Source organism: Pagrus pagrus, assembly GCF_965226575.1.
Source record: "Pagrus pagrus genome assembly, chromosome: 2".
Lineage (NCBI taxonomy): Eukaryota > Metazoa > Chordata > Actinopteri > Spariformes > Sparidae > Pagrus > Pagrus pagrus.
Window position 1 is genome coordinate 11,465,620 of NC_140186.1, and position 23,428 is coordinate 11,489,047.

Here is a 23,428-nt window from a genome sequence, read left to right on the forward strand (position 1 = left end):
TGGCTGATGTACCCAGATTAGTGTCGGTGCATCAACCATTCACCAATTAACTGATGGGATATCATTCTGTCAACAGGGATCGTTTCTCTTACAGTTTGTGTATTAGATGAACCATTGTCCAGTTTTTTTTCCTGCTGTAACAACTTAACTTTTTCCAACGTTTGCTTTGATATTGTCTCCTGACTTCTTGGTCTTTCATCACTCATATTTATTCCTTTCTCCCTAGTTTCTAATTTATCTGGCTTCTCCAAGCTCTGGCTTCATCCATTTTCTTTTTCCTGCATTTTGTTCTTGACCATCTGCTGTTATTCTCTTTTCTTTTCCTTTGTTTCCGCTTCCTTCTCACTCTGTGTAGAGAGGAGTCCTTCTACTGCACAGTCCCCATCACCCCTGTAAAGAGGGAGGTGGAGGAACTTGACACCATAGAGGAGGTGAGCAGGGTTGCCAGGTTAGACATGCATGGCCTACCCTGTCAGAATGCCAGAGGCTACCAGTTTGGGATGTTATCATTGGATCAGAAATTCAGCAAGTGTTGCTATCACTCCCCAACACCAGTTAGAAACTGTGGCTTGGATACACAGTTTGCAGTTATTTTAGATGTTGTCTACCATCACTTCCCTTACAATTAATGTGTCCTAGTTCTGTCACCATTGTAGTTATAATAACTCCACCCCACTTGTAGTTAGAAATTAACACTATCTATAGGAGTGTTGTCACAATACCAGAAGTTTGACCTTTGGTCTAATTCCAAAGGCCATTATCCGTATATTGTTCATTGTATTGTCAATGAACCAAAGCTTATTTTTACATAAAACTATGGAAAGCACCATAAACCAAATAATATAAACTGCAATCTGAATGATAAAACCTTTTGAAAATTCATATTAAAATATGTAACAATCAGAGTTGCTTGCAGAGTTGTTGTTTTTTTTTCATTGGACAGCTTTGAAGCAACTTTTGGCATGTTGGTTTGGTGCCCATTTTTGTTGGCTCCATCAGTGAAGTGGTGCATCCATGCTTCAGCCAACAAACCTTGCCAGCTTGGTGCCTGTCAGAAATGATTTGTATGTGTGCTCTCTGAAGTTACACGATCTGATATAACCATGTTGGTGTTGTTTCTACAATATCATAATTGTTGATGCTCCAGGATCTTCATCGCAACTGACCAAGCACATTTTTGTAATGGCGAAACTCTGTCCAGGAAAACGGCTGGGAAAATATGCACAGGGGAAAAGTTATCCGTTCTAATGTGGTTAACATTATGAAATGGTCTATTTTAACCAAACCATGTTTTTTTAAACCTAAGCAAATATTTTTGTTGCCTCAAACCTAACCAAACTGTCACAGAAAACTGGAAAAAATAAACAAACAAAAAAGAAAAAAATACGAAATTGATTATTGACCTTCTACAGTATAACAATATGTCCCAAACAGGACACAAACCTGTCTCCAGGTTGAAAGTCTTGTACCTAATCCAGAATTGTGCACTTTGTTGCTTTTTCATCAGTTGCAATGATGGTCCTACAATTAATGTCGTTGGAACAACACTAACACGGCAATATCAGATAAATCCTCTGAAGTTTGTGCTGAATGCTGCTCTTGCTGGCAGGAGATGCTTTGTGAAAGTACCAACTTCTGGTGAATCGAATGTCATTGAAATTTCCTGCCATCTTGGCAAACAAATGTTGGTTATTGTGACAATGCTAGATTGTGTAAAAATATGAGCTATGTTTCAGTGTGACACTGCCACAGTGTTCCTCTTCTGTCAGTAAAAGCATCCTTTCCTGGCTTATGTAGAACGTGAAGCTTAGTGCGCCCATGACGGCGGATGGTGGGAGCAGCCCTATGGTGAAGCCGAAGGGAGACAAGCAGGTGGAGTACCTGGATTTGGATCTTGACCCTGGCAAGTCTACCCCACCTAGGAAGGTAGGAATTTTTTAACCTCCACATCTTGAATCACATGTCAATCGTAAGATTTTGTGCTACATTAATGTACCAACAAAGTGATCTAGCTAAACTGAGGGCTATGCTCTTTGGACAAATTATTTTGTGTGGTTCCTCCTTGGATGACATATTGTAAATAATGCAATGTGAGTTGTAGCTAGCGTGCCTCCCAGATAAGGAGCTTGTGCAAAGAAATAACTATCTAGTACTACTGGGCCCCTGTATTTTTTTTTGGCCAAACCGCCTGCCAATTTGTTCACCATTTGAGGAATTTTAACCAACCTTTTGTTATTCTTTAGATGAAAAGCAACGGAACTGGCATGGCAGCATCAGATGAGCGTGTTGACTACGTGGTTGTGGACCAACAACGGACACAGGCCCTTAAGAGCACCCGGGAGGCCTGGAACGATGGCCGCCAATCCACAGAGACAGACACCCCATCCAAAGGACCCAAGTGACCCTGTGGTCCCAAACGCCAACCCACCCTCCAGACCCCCAAACCACTGGGCCTTTTACACTAGTGTAGGCTGTGGTTTGTGCTTTGGGATGGTCCAGCTATCACGTTCCACCTCAGTGAGATCCTTAGTGTGTAGGGGCCAGTGGAGCTTCATAGCCACTCAACTGTGTTTAGTTTACACTGCTGCACGGCCTAGGACAGCACTGTGTACAGTTGTAGGAAGGGGAGAGAGCCAGGAATAAGCTGTATGCAGAATAAAAGCAGGTGGAATGACTGGACTTGTCATCAGGGTTTGACTTAAGCAGACTCACAAACTTTGAACATTCACTGCCTCCGTTATTGGATTGGTTTTCTTTCTTTTTTTTTCTGTTCACCTTTCATTTGCCGGTGAGCTGATCCAGACTAAACACTTCCTTAAATTATAATGCTGTTTGATGTTGTTTTGGAGTGTAAGTGAAATCACTTGATAACATGATCACGATACTTCGTCAATACAACACTCTGCTAGTTAGCAGAGCTGGTTAGCAGTGTTGATTTTTTTAATTTTTTTTTTTTATATATATATAGTTGGGTTAAGTTTCCATGGGTTCTGATCACAGGTCAGTTTTAAAATCATGGCTAAAACTGACCCCAGTCTGTGTCAAAGGCAAACTTAAAACCCAATCACTAAGATAACCCAGTACGACAGAGTTTCCGAGTTTTATTACTTTTTCTTTCAATGCAAAGGCAGTTGAACTTGTTCGTTTTACATCTAACCAAGTGCTCAATTTAAGCTTTGGATTCACTCAAGGTTTAATCCAGTGAACATGATTCGATTTCCATTTACTTTGTATGTGGAGATGCTTCAATCTGTTATAATGGAAGTGCAAAGACTGTACAAAAGTGTTATGTATATAAACAGGAAAAGTGTCCTTTATTTGTATGGAATATCCAGCGTGTTTGACTCGAAGGTATGTGGATTCTGCAGGGTAGAATCCTGTGCCTGTCTTTGGTGGTATCAGAACTTGTGATTAATGAATGAATTACTGTGAGTTTTTAAAGGAACGTGACAGGTTTTCTATAAGTTATGCAAAGGTATCAAACTTAGGCTAGAGAGAGAGAAAATCAGGTACTCTATAAATGCATACTAATACAACTATCCATTTCTAATTTATTTCTCAAGTTATTTCATCAGGTGGATGTCATGTCCACTTTTAGCTCAGTATTCTTGATTCATATGGAGGAACATTTGCTAAAGTCTGTTAAAATGCTTAATTTTACAAGCGCCGGTCAATTAGTTAAACACGTTCATTGATATTCCTCTTTTCTCTCACTTCTTAGGTTTAATTTATTTCAAATTTAACTGGCATACAGTTTTGGGAAATTGACTGCCTCATGTAGTCAACTTGATACATCTTTTATAGACAGTGCAAAAGTCTTCATGTATGCATTGATCTGTGCTTTACTAACCTGTGAACTCTCACTCAGAAGTCCCAAGCATGTGCTACCACAAGGTAAAATCATTGCTGTACATATTCTGCCATCAATTAGATTAACATGTATCATTTGAAAAATGTGCCTACTAAATCATCTTCATTCTACTTCACTCTTTTCCTTATTGCAGTCTCTTTGTGATATGGTCTGCAAAGCTGATGATGCTTTATCTTTTTTAATGAATCTCGACAGAAAATGTAAATTTTAAAAGTGGACTAAATAAAATCCAACCTCTTATGCATGTGTCGTCTATGATTTCCATCATGATTGGGGAAATTAAAAGGGAAAAGAGAAGATGAAGGAATAGATATGAAGTAAAAATAATCCAGCATCGAAGGTAAAATAATTTCCTGTGCATGGTGAGTGTCCTTTTGTTTCCATTTTCTTTCTGTTCATAAAAAAATTGATACCATTCCTCACACAGGCTTAAACACGTTTTTAATCCCTTGCTTGCTGATGGTTTGGGAGTTATAATGGACAATTTTATGATGACTTGTCAAAAAACTTTGTAGTACTACTCCTTTTAGCATAGCACTTCCCATGTCTTCAGTTGCCTTATATCACACAAAGCTGGCATTTGTGTAGTTCTGACTTCCCTTAAGATTTTTACAAAAGTGTTCTTAGAGCCATACTGTGTAATAAAGTTTTTTTAAATGTCCTCTTAAGTTTTTGACTTCTTCAACTAAAAAAAGACAGCATCACAACAGTAATCCATTATCTTTTCTTTTACAATGCAAAAATAATTAGAATAATAGAAAATATGTCAGAAGAGTAAAAAATAAAAGTATACATGTCATTAAGGTAAATAATAATTTTTGCATTTGTTATAAGTATTATATAATTTATAAAAAAGCCTACAGGAAACAATCGAGGAGTTTTTATGCCACTTCCGGTGGCCATCTTTGTTCAATATGCAATTAAGCCATGACATCCAGAGCTGGTTTAAAATCTTCTAATTTAAATTACATGATGCAGCAAAGGGATTATTGTGTTCATTTCCATAGAAGAAACTATCTTCAAACACTGGTAAGTGTATTTTACTAATTTTGGCGTGCAGCGGTACCATTATCTCATTAATTTCAGTTTTTAATTTGAATTTATCTGTCTTTGAGACGCCTAGCATTAATGTGGCTCCAATGTAAGCTAGCTAACGTCGGTGTAACTTAGAGGTTCAGTTTATTGTCTCTCATGCATTTACATTTCAGACTTCTGTTATCACACAGTCTTGTTTTATACATTTGGGTATCAAGGGAAAGTTTGCTTTTTAATAAATCTTGTCCTGTTGGCTACCGTTAATGAAAAACCATGTGACGCAGCAACATGGCGACCGAGTTCATAAAGCTTCATATAGCCATGTTAGCTATTACTTTTCCCCTTTCAATAGCAGCCATTTTGCCATGAGGTAGTACTTAACGCAGGTGTCACTAATGACGTTAATGAGTGTTATGTTGTATTTAGGTACAGAGCCTTAATTAATACTGTGATTAGTAAGGCCTGTGTTTTTTGTTGTTTTGTTTTGTTTTATTTAATAATACAAGGTCAGCCATCAGACATGAATCAAGTGATTTGGTCCAAGTCTCAAGAAGATCCCAATTCATTTTACAAGTCACGTCACTTTTTCCCTTCCGAGATACTGCAGTCTTACCGAGAGTCTTACCTGCAGTGTATGGTCTGTAAAGAAATATGACAATGAATTGCAATAGTACAATAGTATTATTGATAATCAGTGAGATGAATGTAAACCAAAAATAAGTTCCTTAAAGCTTATTTTTTTTCTTGAATTCTTATAAATCAAAAATGTAAAATACATATGAATATTCCCTCCCCATCACTTTTCAACAGTTAAATATTGACAGCCAGATTATAAAAACAAACAAACAAACAAAAAACTAAACTGAAATCATAAAACAAACTCAGACAATCATTTGAATCATCATGTCATAACTTTGAGGTCCAAGTCGAGTCTCATTTATTTTCTGTCTATTTTCACAATGACTCATGTCCAAATGTGATTTAAAAAAAAAAAAAAAAAAAAAATCAAAAACAGACTGGATAAATTATTGTTTTCAGAATGTCAACACAAATGCGTGACAGTAAAATACAATGTGTGAGACAGCTCTGAGTGTTAGATTTATATTTATTGGAAACAGCAGCTTGATAAGAAAGAACATGTCTGTGCCTGACAACAATCAAAACCTCTCAGTGACAACTTGATCTACTAAGGAAGACAATTAGCCTACATGTAGCTGAAAGTAGGCATGGGAATATATACAAATTTAATGTCATGATTAACCTGGTCAAAATAATTGTTATTCACATTATTATCATCAAGATTTGCTTAAATGTCTTAACATTGCACTACATTTCCCTTACATTTTGTGAAGAAACAAATTTTTTTTTTTAATGTCACAGAAAGGACACAGCTTTTAAGTAACTCTTGTGGATATTCTCGCGTATCCTGATGCATGATTATCTTATGTCCCCATCCCTGGTTGAAACTCTCAAAACAACGTTTTTTGGACCTTGTGAGGAGATTTGATTTGCCAGAAATATCTGGAAAGTTGTTTTCATGGTTAACTTTGCAGATATAGCAGAGGGCTGCAGTATTTCTTCTCTAGTGTGTCACAGAGACTGTTTTCATCCAAGTTTTACTAGGATTCAGTGTATTTTCACCCTTCACCTTACTATTCATACTTTTTGCTACAGTTTTCACGATAGAGCTTTATGCAGCTCATTGTCTTGGGAGTGATGCCCCTAAGCCAAAATCTCAGAATAGCAATTTAAAGCATGAGTCACCTTGAGTTTTACTAAAGCGACCACTAGATGGAGCTGTTGTTTGAAGAACTATGTGGCTCTACTTTGCCTATATGCTTTTCCATTTGCCCACACCCCTTTCAGTGCAGTGACTTCCCTTGACATCCTGTCGTCTGAGGCTCTGCATTGCTGTACCAGCCTAAATTACGCTTGCCGGTTCTTCACCATGAACTTCACAGGCCAAGCTGCTGTTCTCCCAGGTTACTGCAATGAGGCTCTCGACCACCTCAAAAACCACCACCAGATTTTTTTTGTAATTTAGATGTCCTCAGGTAGCTGTTTTAAATATAGTACTGTATACTATCTATGTTTCTTCAAGGGTGCACCAGAAGGGTTATTTGGGGTTATTATGCAACTCTTCTCAGTTTTTTTTAATTTGTCTTAACCAACATTCCCCTAATTTTGGTTCCTAAAGCACCAGATTTCAACACATTTATACAGTGTATGCTTTAATATCTCAACTAATTGGTTAACAGTTTCAGTAACATAAACCTAATTTACCTGTTGGACCACAGACTAAAAAAATGACAGCTTGAGTTTAGCTCAATCTAGAAGTTAGTCTGAGATGTCGCTGTTGGGTAGATATCATAGATACTAGCAAAGCAACGCAGTACATAAAATAAGAATAACACTCAGTAGAATGCATAACTCTGCCCAGGCCCAACAGTCCACTTTAATTCAAAAAAGCCTAATCCAATATCAAATAAATCATATTTAAATCTGCAAGATCCAGATTTATATTTGGATCTGGATCAAATTGTCCTCACTCACAGATACCAGCCATCTAAATACACCAGATTTTTTCATAATTTTTATCTGAGAAATGTTGAAAAACCTCTTGCGATGTTAAATAAAGTAAGAGAAAATTCCTTGATCCGTTCCTTTATCCAGATCCACACCAAAAGTTAATGGGGTCTATTTTGGGCCGAGACCCATCCTCCATCCCAGTTTTGTGGAAATCTGTTCATTAGCTGTTGTGTTATCCTGCTGACAAACCAACTAACGTACAGATAGGTAAGGACAAGCGGAGGTAAAAAGCAGAGCAGAAACAACAGATAAGTTGGACCATCGTGTTTCACTGTATATCTTTACATGTTACTTATGGGCACAGAAGGATAAATGGTTGCAGATTTCACACATCCCCGTAATGCCAATCCATTTTCTGTTTACCAATATTGCAATATGAGTCATGATTTTTGTGGAAATTGAGTGACATTTGCCAGGGTCTCACAACAATGCTTCATTTATAATATTATCTTGTGACACATTTGACCTTCATCAAAAATTGCCACTCCTATGATTTGAACATTGCACTAAACCATATTAGAATTTCAGTAATATTTCAATTAATAGTAGAATAGTTTACTCAATCAACAACAAATATTTTTTGTCACAGATCTAAAAAAACTATTTGATTGATGTATGCCTTGTTTGCAGTGTTATCTATACACTGTACATCCCATTTTAACCTTGATACTGGTGATATATGTCTACACCTACCTTTTATAAGAAGGGAAACAGCACTGAAGCATCACTCCTTCAGTTTGCTAACCATCATAGATTTATGTATTCAGTAAGTCTCTAGTTTACTCAGATGCAACATATGGGCTGACTGTCTTCACAGTCACATTTAATCCCAAAAATCTGTAGTACTCCACATCATGAGATATACTCATCCTACATAAGTCTGTCTTTCACTACACTGACTGCATGTAACCTTTTAATAGCTTTGCAAATAACCTAATTAAAGCTCATACTGGGATGGAATTATAATTATTACTATGACACACAGCAGATTGTGAAACATTGCCATCAGGTGGCTTCATGCTCTGTTCAAATGGAATTTTTAAATTGTTCACGTCACTTTGTCAGATGTGGCTGATGGGCTGACAGGTTAGCATATGGCATTTGACAGTTTTAATTTTATATTGCTGCTTTTTTAGTGTTCACATGAGTGGCTGATTTGCATGCTTGATGTGTGGGAACTAGATTACTGATAATGTCATCATCAAGGCCTATGCCAGGGTTATTTTCATCTAATTCTTGACCATGGGAACCCGAAGAAAATTTCCCCACCTGTGAGCATGTTTTCAAGCCTGCTTATATGAAATGCTTTTTTATAAAATGATACTTTTTTTTATACATGTTGTTATTTTACATTATAATATAAATGAAGAGTCAGATTGAAGGAGATCACTACATCGCTGTTTTGCTGTGAGGTGCCAGAAATGTTTTGTGGACTAAAAAACTTCACACGACTTTCCGTCGGCATGGATAAAATGTAATTTTTGGGTGAACTTTTCCTTTAATGGTGGTCATTTCACCTTCTGTATTTAGATCTTGTTAAGCATGGATGCAGATGTATTTCAACAAATGAAACATTTTAACATTCATTCAGTGAAAAGCTTTAAGCTGTTGTGAGAGAACCATCTTAATCACCATCTGTGTGTCATAGCGAGGGGAATGTTTGAAGTTAAAATACAACTTGAGAGTGCCTTATTTGTTTACACGTATGCCTCTACCTTCACAGTCGTAGCTGTGCGCAGCCTGGGGAGCCTCTATGCAGTATCCTTGGCAGTGTATGAGTAATGGAGCAGGGAGAGCGTCTCTGGCTTCTTAACACAACCAGCAGAATAATTATGAGGCAAGCTCAGAAGCTGTTCCTGGTCAGCAGGGAGCCTGTGAGCTTTATTGGGCCTAGCCAGTCCTTTTGGACCTCTGCCTGGACTGATGGGGGCAGTCTGTAAGATGGCCTCGAGTGCTGTTTTGTGGGGCCAGTTACAGAGGTATACATGTCTAGGGACAGCTGCCGTGTGCTTTGGCCTAAATGTGGGTGGGAACAAAGACATGGGTTCATTATGTCATATAGTATGAAAGCAATTGAAGGAACTGTACTTGATGCTCAAAATAATACATCATGCCTGGTTAATTAACACCATTAGTATGAGTGAAAAGTCAGCACTATAGGCCTCAGTAAATTATGCAGATGCGTGTCATATTAATGGGGAACACACTGTAAGTGTTGAAAATGAGCATTTCTCAAGAGGCATGTTTACCCTAGTAGGCATCATTGGGCTACAGTTAATTGATGAGGTAGTGGCAGCTGCATGTGTCCTCCGCTGCAAGTAGAGTGCAACGGATACCAGTATTTTAGAGTTTACAAAATATAAAAATGACAGATGAAACTATTCACTCTATCATATCACAAACAAGCTTTTTTGATAAAATCTTATCAAAGATACGTACTGAGTGAGACTTTTTACAGCGAGGAAAAAGCAAATATGAAATCACAATGGGACAATTCAGATCTCTCTTTAGTTAGATTGGGCCTGCAACTAGGGCTGCAACCATATGAGATATTCACGGCAGGATAACCATCTGAGAAAATATCCCAGTTTCATGATATACTTCTAAAATTGTTATTATTTTTGTCAGTTACAATGAACCTCGAACGAATGTAAATGGAAGGCTTTTATGAATAAACAAGTGCTTTATTTTTTTGTACAATATCATGTGCTGATATGAATCATGATATAAACTTGAAATATACATTTTTTTACATGGTAATATTCAATACTGTTAATAAGCAAATGTAATTGGTATGATAACTGTCAATTTTCATACTGTGGTATACCTTGGAACTTGCAACCCTAGTTGCAATGGACCATTATTTTCATTATCAATTATTCTGTCAATTATTTACTTGACTAATTGTTTGGTCAATTTATTAATGTCAATAAAATGCTCATTTCAATTCCTGAAAGCCCAAGATGGAAGACTGAAATCTTTGTGGACTGATGGTAGAAGAGTAGGAAACTAGAAAATGTGCACATTTGCACTGTTGGAAAAAGATAATTATGGCCTTTCCATGTAGACAATGACTCAAAACAATTAATTGGTAATCCGAATTGTAGGGATGCACAATATCTTAGTCTGATAAATTACTGGACAAAGAATGGACCCTGTTAACTTTTGGTGTGGATCCAGAAAAAGTGACACATCCAGGAATTTTTTCTCACTGCCTTTAACATTGCGAGGTGGGTTGTCTTTCAACATTTTGTTAATTTCGTAATAATGCATGGATCTATATGATAAGAATAAGGTGTATTTAGGTGGCTAGTATTGGCCTAGTTTATTAGGTACACCAAGATAAAACTAATGCAGTCTACTACAGCAACCCTGAAATTAATCCTACCATCCTGTGGTTATAATCTTCAGTTTTTCTGAGCATTTAAAGTGTTGAATCAACTTCATGGTGTTTTTATGAGCTGTAGTAACTTCCAGGTTTTAACCTTAACTTTTGCTGGCATGCTCTTTGTGTGGGTCTTATTTCTTTTGGCGGGCTGGTGTATATTCTGTTGACTTCACTTTTGATATTTCTGTCTGACTCTCGTTTGAACTCTACTCCAACATACCTGTATCTCTGGAAAAATATCCTGAAACTTGGATGTACTTCTGATCAAATGCATCTCATTTCAGTATTTCCTGGCATCTATAGTTCTGTTTACCGCATCTGGCGCACTCCCTCATCTTCTAATCCTGGCAGCTGGTCTGTCATTCTCTTAACCCTCAACCCACCCAGTCAACCTCTCATCTTGCCCATGTGCCATCTATCTGTCCACTTTTCTTTCTTTCACTACCTCTCCAGCTTTTCCCCTTTCCTCTCTGTTTCAAACCTCTAATCACATTAATTCTAAGCCTGTGCGGGGATGAATCTCAAACAACTTGCAACATAACATGGGCGTGCAGATACACCAGACAAAATCAATTCCTCCTCCTTGTCCAGCTCTTCAAGTCAGCCATACAGCAATATCCTCTTGACCACTATCCCCCCAAAGCACCTGCAAAAATACACCTGCGGTTTAACAAAATCAAGTAGTGAACAAGACTTGTTAACTAAGATGTTAAGCACAGGGTTGTGTAAATCTGTTTAAATATTCAAGATTCAGTAGTCCATCCTTGTCGGAGCAGATACAGATTGTACTGTACACGAAGAAAGAGCACATTTTCTAGTTATGTTTTCTGTATATTTCTAGATCAAAGGCACCCTCCTCTCCCCGGTCAAGTCCCTATCACTCAGCAAGTACTTGGCCTCACCTGCCTGCCTGTGCCCTGTCTTTGACATTATACTGTGGATCCCACTTCCTGGCGATGAGCCAGATGAGAAAAAAAGTGAGTGATTTCACACACACACCCCTCCCCCCCTTCTCCCTTGCTCTCTCACTCTCACCAAAGCTTGCTCTAATCAGATTTAACGCAGGCTTGAGGATTGAGTTTTTGTGTGCGACTGCGATGTCATCAGTAGAGATTTGGAGCAGTAAAACCATTACTGTATTGGAAAGAGTGGTAATTGTATTTAGAAAGCAGGATTCAATGGGGAATCATAATTCAGCTTATGATTTGCGTCATTTTCCACTCCACAGTTTCACTGCATTTATTGCACATTTGCACAGGTCCATTAACTGAGCTGATGATTATTATATTACCAAGGATATAACTGCACAATTCCATTGCTCCAGATACTAACTTTATGTTGTATAACGAGGTGCTATTAATTTTTAATAGCTTAAGAAATTTGCCTGAAGATAATTCTAAATTTATTCCTCCTGATGATGCACTATAATGCTTACGCTAACATCAGTCACCCCATCCACAATAGGACTAAATGTTGCTCAACAATTCAATGATTTATCAATTGGATTTTCCTAATAGTAAGCATTGTAGATTATATGCTTCTCTGGGATGACTCAAATGAGAAGTTAATATTAGAGTAGTATTTATTGGGGGAAGAAGGGAACCTCAGTTGTGCATGCTAAGATCTTAATCTTTGATAATGCTGCTGCCTGAAGATAGCATGGGCTTGTTTGCCTCCAGAGCCCTCACTGTGAGAGTTTCTTGACTCAAATACAGATTGGCTCCTTGTGTCTGGTCTTGGATGTGTCTGGATGTATCTGGATTTGTTTCTGCCTGTGTCTTCACTTTTTGTTTTTTAGTGTGTCAGCTGTGCGTCTGTGGAGCTGGTTGTCTTACACAGCATCCTGGAGATCGCCAGGCTGACACAGTGTCCGCGGGCTTGTGGCACATTATTGTCAGGAAAAATTGGAGTCAGGGAAGTTATTAAGTTATTGAAAAGGCTTGTTGACTATAAGCACCTAAGAAGTAGCAGTAGTTCTCCAATTTTAATCTGAATGTGACTTAAAAAAACAGGAAGTTACAATATCAAAGTTGAGTCTTTCATTAAGCATCCACAGAAATCTTATTTTCATTTTGACAACATCCAAACATGAGATAACCTTAAATATAGTCTATTAATGCACATACTAAGTAGGTCTATAATTTAACTTATCTATGGTGAGCAACTTACATCATCAATCGCAATGTTCGGACAGAACATCAGGGATATGTAATGTTTGGAGAAGGAGAGGCTGAAGTAGATAGTGAGAGGGTCCAGCTCCAGCTGCAAGAAGTAGCCTAACCGTTTTGCAAAATCCATAGCTTTCTGTGCAAAATTATTGAACCAGCCTTGAGGGAATGAGCGCTGCCTATGCAAGAGTTTTCTGTGGTCGATACCCAGGGACATCATAAACAAGCTTGATGGGGTAAAGAGTTGAGAGAGAGATATACAGACAGAGAGAGAGAGATAAAATATAGTTGATATGTAGTTAATAGCGAAAGGCTAGATTAAAGTGGGCAGATTGAACGGGAGCAGAGAGGTTTTGTTGCGCCTGTTTATGTGGGACAATTTACTTTTCAGGGTTGTTTCAAAGAATAAATTGATATTTCTTAACAAATGTGTGAGCATAACCATGTCAGATTCAATATGAATATCATGAAATTAGACAAGAAAATAAATAACAATACTGAAAATTAAAAACAAATTTTACTTTTCTAGATGCTTACAGTTATATAAGACCCTAAATTCCTTGATTAGCAGGCTATTGTGGATTTGGGTTTTCAGTGGCTTTAATGTTCCCATTGGTACTGAGACTTGTCATTGTTGCTCAGTCTCAAGGTAAATTCATTATATATTGATCATTTAGATGCTATTTATGCAGATTACTGAATCAATTAATGTGAATAAGCTGTAGGGATGGAACTGTACTGGCTTTTGTGAGATACTGTCTGTAATGAGCTGAAAGCTGTATTACACTGCAACATCCTAGCACTTATATGCATTGTAGATCATTAGTGCTGTGATTAGGTAACAGCACTCCGCGATGTGGCAATTCCTGTTGACACCTCATCAGATATAAGTTGCCTGAAGTGTTTTTAACGATGCCTTGCTGGTGCCGTGTTTTCCCAGTGAAAACAGCTATCCATCTGTGTAATAGGCCTTGTCAAAAGTTTACTGAGAATCAGCAATTCACTTTAAGACCGGGCTGCATTTGCCATCGAAAGGAGCTCTGATAAGCTGTAAGAGCCCATTGAGGCAGTGAGCAGGCTTTGATGCATCGTGATATCTTGACAGTTGATGTCCCCTTCTCATTGGGTTTCCTTTGTTAAGACTCAAAACTTTCCATTGTGTGTTATCTGCACACATTCTTCCTCCTCAATGCCATATATTTACAAATATGAGCTGAATGCAGTTATATCTTAATTATTAGCTCTAAGCGCTCTAAGTAACTTGCTGCTTCATTAAATAGCCTCAAAAATAAACAGTTTCTAGTCATAATTTCCTCCCATTGGAGTTTGAGATCATTATCTGCCTTTTTAAGTTCAGACATTGATCTTGTTCACAGCTGAATTGTTAAGATATTCAGAGAATTTCAGCTTTCTGCTGCATTATAGTCCTTCTGTTATACCCGCGACATCTTAAAGAACTTCTTTAAGTAACCGCTTGGGTCCTGTTGGTAAGGGGAACACAAAGCAATTGGGGGAACAAACTTCGACTATGTTCGCTCTTGTTCTACTTCGGTTTCTATCACTTTCCCTCTTTGCCTTATTTGCCTCCTCCATCAGTGGGTTCTTTTTCTTTTGCAGTTTAGAGTTTCCACAGTTATTCAGTTGTTCCACTGTTACCTGGGGATAGTGACCAGGCAAAACAATGCCACTTACTATTGTGGTTGCACAACGGCAGACGTGGTTCCTTTGTGCTGTACTTCAACCCTAATTTTTCTGGGAAAATTCCTGCCTGGTGACAGGTCCGAATAGCATATGAAAGTGTGGCTTACAGGGGACCAATCTCTTTGCGGATGTTGTCATTTTTCTACAGCCATTACACTGTGCAATCAGTATTTACTTCAGAATGATAAGATAAAGCAAAACAGTGCCAATGTAAACTGCTTAAATGAAGACTACCACAAGACAAGACTAGACAAATAAATGCAAGCAAAACAAATTGGTATATTGCGTTGTAGGTTTAGGTGTGTGTGTGTGTGTGTGTATGTGCGTGTGTGTGTGTGTGTGTGTGTGTGTGTGTCCATTGTTGACAGTATATTTTTTGTTTCACACATAATGTCAATCCTGCCATGTCTCTCTCTCTAGTATACTGTTGCATCACAAAAAAAAAAAAAAAAAAAAAATTGAATGAAGACTAACTTTTGGAGGTGCAGCACTCGCAAACAACTCATTGATAAAATCAAAGCCTGGCCTTTTGTGTACCTGCAGAGTTTACAGGAAGAAAAGCCAAGGCTAAAAAGAAAAAAACTGCTTGTTCAAACCTTTGTCCAGCTCTAGATTGCAATCTATGGACATATATGAAGTGGACACAAATATATTGCGTTATTGATTTGTCTAGCCTTGAAATAAAAGCTAATAAAAAATGAACAATTGTGTGCACATTGTACTTAAGACATATAGAAATTGCTTCTTTTATACGTTATACTACTATCTCCTGCTTACCTGTGTTGAGAAACTGAAAAGAAAACATAGCTGATGCACTGTGGATATCCATTTGGAAAATTAGCTGCACACATCACTATGGCACTTTGAAGATGGCAAAAAACAAGCCTCAGTCAACAAATGTGTTGGACCTCTTGCTGTGCACTTTGTTAAATCTTGTGTCCAGAATTGCAGAGTGCAGGTTAGAACAGTTTGGAATTAAGAGCACATTGTCACAAGGTGTGATACGAGCTGATTAGCTTTAATCATGGTAAGCTGTCTTTGAGCTGAGTACAGATCTTGTTGGCATTGTTTTTCATATAATGAGTGGGCTCTGACCTTGAACCTTATGTAAAGTCTCTATGCTGATTGGATATGCCCCGCTCTGACACAATAAATCACAATATACCCCAGTGCTGCCTCACAAAAATGTAAGCGTAATATTCTTATCTTGAAAAGTGAACCAGTATCTGATGACTTTTTTTCAAAGAGGACATTTTGACATGTCCCAGTAGGAAAAGCACAGGTGTAAATAATAAAATTAATGAATGAATGAATTCTATATAAGCTTACTTCAGTAAACAGAGTTAATAATATCAGATATCAGAATCACTTGCGTTTTTCCTACTGTGTCATTCTGAATAAGTAAGGCATAAAGGTACTTGGTTTGGGCTAATCAAATGTGTTGAGGTGTTGGAATTGGTCTGCAGTAGATTAAAAAAAAAAATTTGATTAATAAATTAGTTGTTCAGTTACAATTTTAATAAATTGATCAATCATTAAAGTATTTTTCAATGCCTAGCATTCTGTTTTTCAAGCTTCTTAAGTGTGAGGCATTGCTGCTGTATCTTAATCTTATTTGATAGTTAACTGAATATTTTTGGGTTTTATCCTGTTGGACTAAACAAGCTATTTAAGGATGTCACCTTGGGCTCCCAGTTAGGGCTGTCAATTTTTCAAAAAAATCAAGTTCGAACAAATTTGAAATGACACGCAATTTATTCGAATGTATTCGAATAGCCCCCCCCCCCCCCCCCCCCCCCCCGCGTGCGCGCGACAACACACAACATTATTTTTTATTATTGTATTCAGGCAGACGAGGTTGTACACTTGACGTCGCTCCGGCAGCTCCGCTCGTCTGTGCCTGTGGTGCCTCGGTCTCCGCTGCCGCAAGCTAGCAGGTAGCAGATTTATTGTCGTTGTAGAGAAAGACAGCTGCTTTGTACAAAGTCGACAGACAGCTTAGGTGTCGTGATTGTCCGCTCAGGACCGCTTTGCTTGCTAGTATCGTAGCAAACAACATAATATTACTAGCTGAATTGATAGGTCGAGGGTTAATAGGGCGTGCAATAGGTCAAGCTGATAGTGAATTTTTTGAGCGCCCTCTGCTGGATCACAAGGCGAACTACTTCAAACGGTCTGTTGCGCTTATAGACTGTAAATCTTGAATTCGAACAGGTCATTACATTCGAATACGAACTTTTCCCCCCACATTCGAACGAATATTCGAATTTCGAATAAAAAGTGACAGCCCTACTCCCAGTATATTATAATGGGCATTGTTCAATATGTTTCTCAATATGAATGATTAAACAATATAAATACTTGGCAGATTCTTTGATAATCAAAATAATCATAATGCGTTTCCCGTTTGATTCATCTCAAGGAAAGGTGAAATTTTCGTAGTGAATGTGTGTTTACCCTTTTGTAACTTTCAACTCCTGTGTATTTCTTGCACTGTAATAATGTGACCTCATGTTCAGAATGTTATAAAACAGAAAAACAAGTATAAAAAAGATAAAAGAACAACAAGAATGGCATTGGTATACAAAATATTTAATGTGCTGTTTGAAAAGTGATGGGGTCAATTAGCTTACAAACAAAAACAAAAGCATGAATTACATGAAGTAACCATAAACTAAAATCTCTCCTCACAACTGCAAATTAGCAATGTGATTGATGTAGGTGGTGTTAGACAGTAGCGTTCCAGCTACTTTGTGATGCAGCTGCAACATCTGCTCAGTTGAGACTGCTTTCCTTGCACTGAAGATGCAAAATTGAGATCAAGTGATACAACACTTGGAATTAAGTTAGCTCAGAATAGAGGTGGAAATAGCCCATTTTTGCTACATTGATGTTGTCCTTAGAGAAGTGTTGACTTCTATAAGCAGGAAATGGTTCAATATTATATGAAAAGCCAAAGGGAAGTGGACAGTGAACAACTCTATGCACCCTTGAAACACAGACCTTTGAGACGTACTCAAAAACCTTTATACATACACCTACGAAATGCTGTCACACTCAGTAGAAAATTTAATTCAGTGCCACTGGAATTTAAATAGCATACAGACATAATAATTAGTTTCAGCTAAAATTGAAAAGGTGGATGGTAATAAGTACAAAATTACTTGTTTCTTTGTAAAGCTGATGTAAGCATTGTTGTTTTAGCTCACCTCCTGTCCGTTTTACAGTTAGCAATCTCCTCCCTACACCCCCACACTTCCACCACTCCTTTCCCTTTATTTTTTTTCTTCATTTCTTTCTTTTCAATGCCATCACTTGGCCTGGTTGGTAGTATAAGTTGTCACTGGGAGCACTGGAATTGGTGGCTTTTCCTATTCTACCATTGCTGGTGTAGGTACCAGAACAGGAGGATCCTGCTCTCTGTGTGTTCACTGAGCAGACAGTCTGCCTCTTTCTGGAGTTCTCTGTCCTGAGTGGATAAAGTGGGCAGGGATGCCACAAAATTTCTTCTCTTTTTTACTGCATGAGCAGGAGGAAGAGAGACATGGTTTACTGACCAGACAGTCTATAACAATTATTATTGTTGGAATGCAGAGCTACTTAACACTCATTTTAATAAGAATATAATTCTTACAGCATCTTTAAATGAATTAATTAAAATTGATAAAAAAAATGTTCAACCTACTGACTACTACTAACTACTACTAGTGACAGCTGTATAAAAATAAGGAAAAGTGCAATATGTAAGAATTTTAGATACCAGTGATCCACAGAATGTAAAAAAAAAATATGATGACATCTATATATTGTGTTGCAGAGAAATCTTCTGAAGTAAGCATGCTATCCAGCTGCGCTAGCAGTGTAAACACCAACACTCCTCTGGTGCTCCAAGCTCCCAGTCCAAACTGCTAGATGCATGGCTACCTTAGCTAATTAACTAACAGCAGCCACAGTTAGCAGCAGTTAGCGGTCACTCTGATGATATGTTGACCCCTATTTGTTTGAGTATGACTTCAACAGCTGGCCAATTATTTTATGTTGCACCTTTTAAGGTAAAAGTTATTTTGTTATATTTTTTCGTTTAGTCCAAATTATTGTGTTGAAAGTGGCGGTTTTGTCCAGTACAAAAGGGTTAGGGTTGTGTCTATGTGTATATTTTATTCCATATGGTATTAACATCGTACACAGTATGTGTATGATGTATGTGTGTATGTTTGTGTGCAGGCTTCTATCCAGTGTCCAGCCATTTTAGGTTATCAGAACGAGGGAGAGGGGGCTCAAAGAAAGGGGTACATTAGTTTATAGAGTAAAAATAAATCACATCATACAGAACTGGATCTTTTCTGAAGTTATAGGCTCCCACAACAAAAGCAGTTTAACACACACAATATGAATAGCAGTGAAACATCAGGACAGGAATATGTTTAGGGATACATTTTATGTGTCCCTGGCTTGGCACGCTGAAATGCCTTTTAAAATTGGAGTCTGTCCAGTTGTCAGTGACAATGACGCTGATTTATTGGAGCAGAGGGAAGAGAAGCAGGACAGCGGCTATGTTTCCCTCTAAAGCTTTCCATTTGGTAAATGATGCTTAGGTGTTCACTTTCTTTGTTGACAGGGGCCTGAAGCACAGTTGCATCTGCATTAATGCAGAGTGGGTACCGTGACACTTTTGGCCGGATGCTCTCCTAATAATGAAAACGTCTTTGGTTTTTAATGAATAATCAGGTCTTCACAAACAGCTGATTTAAAGGTGTTTGAATTAATGTGCTGTTATGATATTGGTCCTCCATTAAGGAAGAAGTGACACTCCCAATATTGTGTTTTTCATACTAAATGCTTTTCATAGCCTGTTGCTGAGGCACAAAAAGGCAAACATTAGAAAGTTTAATTGTTCTTCTAGCTGTTCTTTATCCCGAATAATTACCACGGTTTATTCTAAGCACATTAACGTATTTTGCTGTCGTCATTGTTGCTCAGAGGTTACAGTTCACAGGGTAAAGAAAAAAGTCAAACCATAATGTATAGTAATTTGTTTAACTGAAGGGAGAATTGTCATTTTAATATTTTATTCAGAAGGTTGCTTGTTATCTTGCATGCTACAACAGATTTTCAGATCAATTTGCTGTTGCTGCTGTTAATGCAAAACTCTTTCTTAGTACTTAACCTTGGTTTTGGTAAATGTATCAAAGCACATTTCCATCACATCCAACAAGATATTTGTCGTAGTTGCAAATAGTTTCTCCTTTAAGGCACAGTCAAGTACTGTTTTTGCTCACAAATGCACTATAATTGTATTTGCTTTGTCGTTCTTTGTCTTGGTCCAATCCATAAATGTTCAGACTCTCAAGGATCAGTGGTGGGATTCCCCCAGTTGCACAGAATTATTCAGCATTTCATTTGTTTTGACATGTTCTCCAGTTAGAGGCTGTGTTGATCATTCCCGCTGTTCATATTTAACATAGAAAGGCTTCAGGAGGATCACCCCCTGCTTATAATCTGTTGGTTGCTAAATATCTGTTTGTTAGATACAATTTGAAAACCAAATTATCTGTTTTATTTTATTATCGTTGATTACTGCCAATTACAGATTTTTACTGGTCATTATAAGAACTTGTTTATATATCGACATCAAGTATTAACAATAAAAACTGTAATTTGAATGGTTTGTAATGTTGAGTAAGACCACACCACGAACAACAAATTGATATTAAATATTTAATATACAATTTGGTTGCTAGAATGCATATAGAATATGAGCACATCACTACAAGACAACTGGGAAAACAATTGAAACCATGACTGAGGCCTATTGTTGAATCCAGATTAAGTGTGGGTATTGACAAAGGGTAGTTATAGTTTGTAGAATCTAATTAAAATTAGAAAAGTAAAGTTGAAAAACATACATTTTCTTACAAGGAATGGTAGGGGGTAGCAGTAGTAGAAATAGTGTTATTTAGTACAAATACTTTATTTGATGATTAAAGTTGCATTGGCAAACATCAAAAAAGACTGTACATAACAGGCCAATAAAAGACTACATTTGGGCTGCAAAATCATTCGAAAAATATAGTGTAATATGTAAGATCAAGTACAGTATCAAAATATCCAAGAAGCTGCAACTTTTGGATAAAGGTAAAATGTATGGCAAAACAGCATTATAAGGAAGTTACTATAAAGCTGCAGAGATGCCCTGCCCTAGTAGAGTACTAAGGTAGCATCATTCAAATACCACGTGATTATGTTGACAGCACTTAATTGAAAATTGTTTTTACATTGTGTGCCTGCTCTGCTGCCAAACATCTGTGAGTCAGTGGAGTTACACATCTCATAACCCACAGTTTGATTTAAATATCTGTTGGAAGGACTATAAAAATCAATGTGAAAACAGTACAGACATCCTCCTAATACATTAAACATATCATTCTGGCAAACTATGTATCAAACTATGCACAGTTCGTAGAGGGGTAAGTACATGCTTATGTGTAGTTTGTTTAAAAGAAAGTAAAACTTAGATGACCCTCAGGAGATAGCAGAGGTGGTAAGCTGTCCACATCCTGATGCATTTCCTCTTGTGAATGGTTTAGTTTGTAGTCCAAACAACAGCCAATCAGCCGTGCTTGCTCATTTGGTCCTATGCCAGTGCTTTTTTTTTAAGCTGCAGCATTGCCACTTTGTTATTGCCGTCTGGATCCCACACTGCCCTCTGGGACCTACCCAGGCATTTTACAACCTGCTAGACCAGCCCTGGCCACTGCTGGCCACAGCCTCAAACCATTTAATACATAGCTTCACAGCTGCCGCTTGCGGTCCAACTTTGTTCCCTGCTTCCACCGTCTCTACACTGACCTTTTTCTGGAGGTGGTTTTTCCTCAAATTTCTGAAGAGGGAGGGGGATTCCGGCTGTCGTGCTGTGACTGCAGCAGCCGTTCTCAGAATCTCTTGATGAAGCTCCAGTAAACAAACAGAGAGGCTGCACAGAGGCTTTTTCAGAGCTGTTATTGGCTGTGCCATGGCAGTGCTGTCTCTTCACTTCTGTCCTCTTTTCTTCCTTATGTGTACAGACAAATAAGGATGATGGACTGGGATGCTGACAGAAGTGACTAAGGCTCTCATGTTAAGGCTTTCTTTTATAACAGGTAAGACACACTGCTGAGAATTATTGGTGCATCAGCTTTTCTATGTCCATACCAGAGATATCATTTGTGAAGATGTATTAAAATGTATGCAAACGTGCATGCAAACAATTTGAAACAGTGTCAGGGACACTTTTGAGAGGTGTTTCATATTTCATCATTTACGAGTTGATTTCTATCGGTGAGAAAGTCAGCAATTTAATAAGTTAATTTACGGATCAGTTTTGCATACAGGTGGTGAAATATTATTCTGTTTTCTAAGTTAATGTCATTGATTGATAAACTGTAAGAAATCAAAAGCTTGACAAAATTAATTTATTGTTTTGTAGTTGTATGAAACCTTCAGTAAAAAATGTTCACAGAATTGGTGTGGTGAATGTCTGCCTTTTGTTGTCTATAGCTAACGAAAATCAATGAGAACGGCAATTCAAGTGGAATTGAAATTTCATGTAGCTTTTGTCGCCTACATACTGTACGACTTTCAAAGTTGTCAGATTGCTGTGCTGATCACATTTTACAACTCTTGGGAGTGAAAAATTGAAAATCAGAGCTAAAACTGTATAACTCAGCATAGTAAGCACATCTGGGCAGTCAAAGATAGAGTCCACCTGCGTAGATTAAAGGTAAGTTTTAACAGTAACAGTTTTAAGATCAGTTTCTTGACTAATCACAGACCTTAGTATACAAGCCGAGGCAGCACATTTCAAGCATATTTGATGCAATCTGCTGTAGTTTCAAAGTCTCTATTTTATAAACAGATGATTGCAATTTGTTTTGTCAGCTCAGCCAATATGTTCTAACTGCCAACCTGCTTTCTACTGAACATCGGAAAGCACTCAAGTAGAAAAGAGGCCTAGTTTTTATTCTAGTTGTTATTTCAATCATTGTTACGCCATAATACATGTTTACATGCATGCCTGCATAACCACATGCCCAATGAGTTTCTCTCACACGTCTACACATACACACAGTTACATATTCTGTTGAAGTAAATGGGTTCATGTGACAGTAACTGAAGCTAGCGTAGCTTGCAGCTCAGGTTCAGGCCACCACTGACATACATGCTCCAAGTGCAGAGGAGGCTATCTGAGGTGAGCAAACCCAGAGCATTTGTACAGTTGCACAATTGCTATCTAATTTAGAGCCCCTGCTTTTTAAGCCTGGTGCGTCCAAATGGCTGTCTAGCTGAGATGAACTGCTCCTTCTAGATGAGATAAAGCACACTCAGTGTTCTCCAGTAAGATAGATGAGCACATTTGCATGCCGGGCTGTCAGTTTCAGCGCTGCCAAGCCTCCTTCTTCCTTAATTTCTTTTTAGGCTGCTTTTCTCTCTGCATTTTCCAACGTCTGGCTCTGAAAAGGGAGTACTACATAAATTACTAGTAGTTAGGGGATGCCATGATGTCTAATGTATTATTCACAGTTGACTGACAATGGTCCTTAATTTTTTCCGCTTTAAATGTGACTGTAGTGAGTAAAGTGGAGAGGGAGCCCATGCAAATAACACAATGGATTGTGGCTGATGAATAGGCCATGATAG

The 23,428-nt window shown here is 37.9% G+C and overlaps 2 protein-coding genes across 15 annotated transcripts in view; both read left to right on the forward strand.

Annotated features, from left to right (window-relative positions):
* Positions 1 to 4,115, forward strand: part of gab1 (GRB2-associated binding protein 1) — a 52,948-nt gene extending 48,833 nt beyond the window's left edge. For 8 of the 10 annotated variants that reach the window (XM_084344225.1, XM_084344223.1, XM_084344229.1 and 5 more), the window contains 2 exons: positions 1,798 to 1,926; positions 2,244 to 4,115. In XM_084344225.1, coding sequence (XP_084200351.1) covers positions 1,798 to 1,926; positions 2,244 to 2,402 — 288 coding nt within the window. In that variant the 3' untranslated portion in view covers positions 2,403 to 4,115. Of the gene's footprint in view, positions 1 to 355; positions 432 to 1,797; positions 1,927 to 2,243 lie in introns of those variants that run through there. The other 2 variants (XM_084344227.1, XM_084344224.1) reach the window with 2 other exon arrangements.
* Positions 4,116 to 4,780: 665 nt separating this feature from the next.
* inpp4b (inositol polyphosphate-4-phosphatase type II B) overlaps positions 4,781 to 23,428 on the forward strand; it is a 238,217-nt gene continuing 219,569 nt past the window's right edge. For 3 of the 5 annotated variants that reach the window (XM_084374031.1, XM_084374028.1, XM_084374032.1), the window contains exons 1-3: positions 4,781 to 4,900; positions 11,725 to 11,860; positions 21,817 to 21,891. The gene's annotated coding sequence lies outside the window, so the exon portion shown is untranslated. The remainder of the gene's footprint in view (positions 4,901 to 11,724; positions 11,861 to 21,816; positions 21,892 to 23,428) is intronic. The other 2 variants (XM_084374030.1, XM_084374029.1) reach the window with 2 other exon arrangements.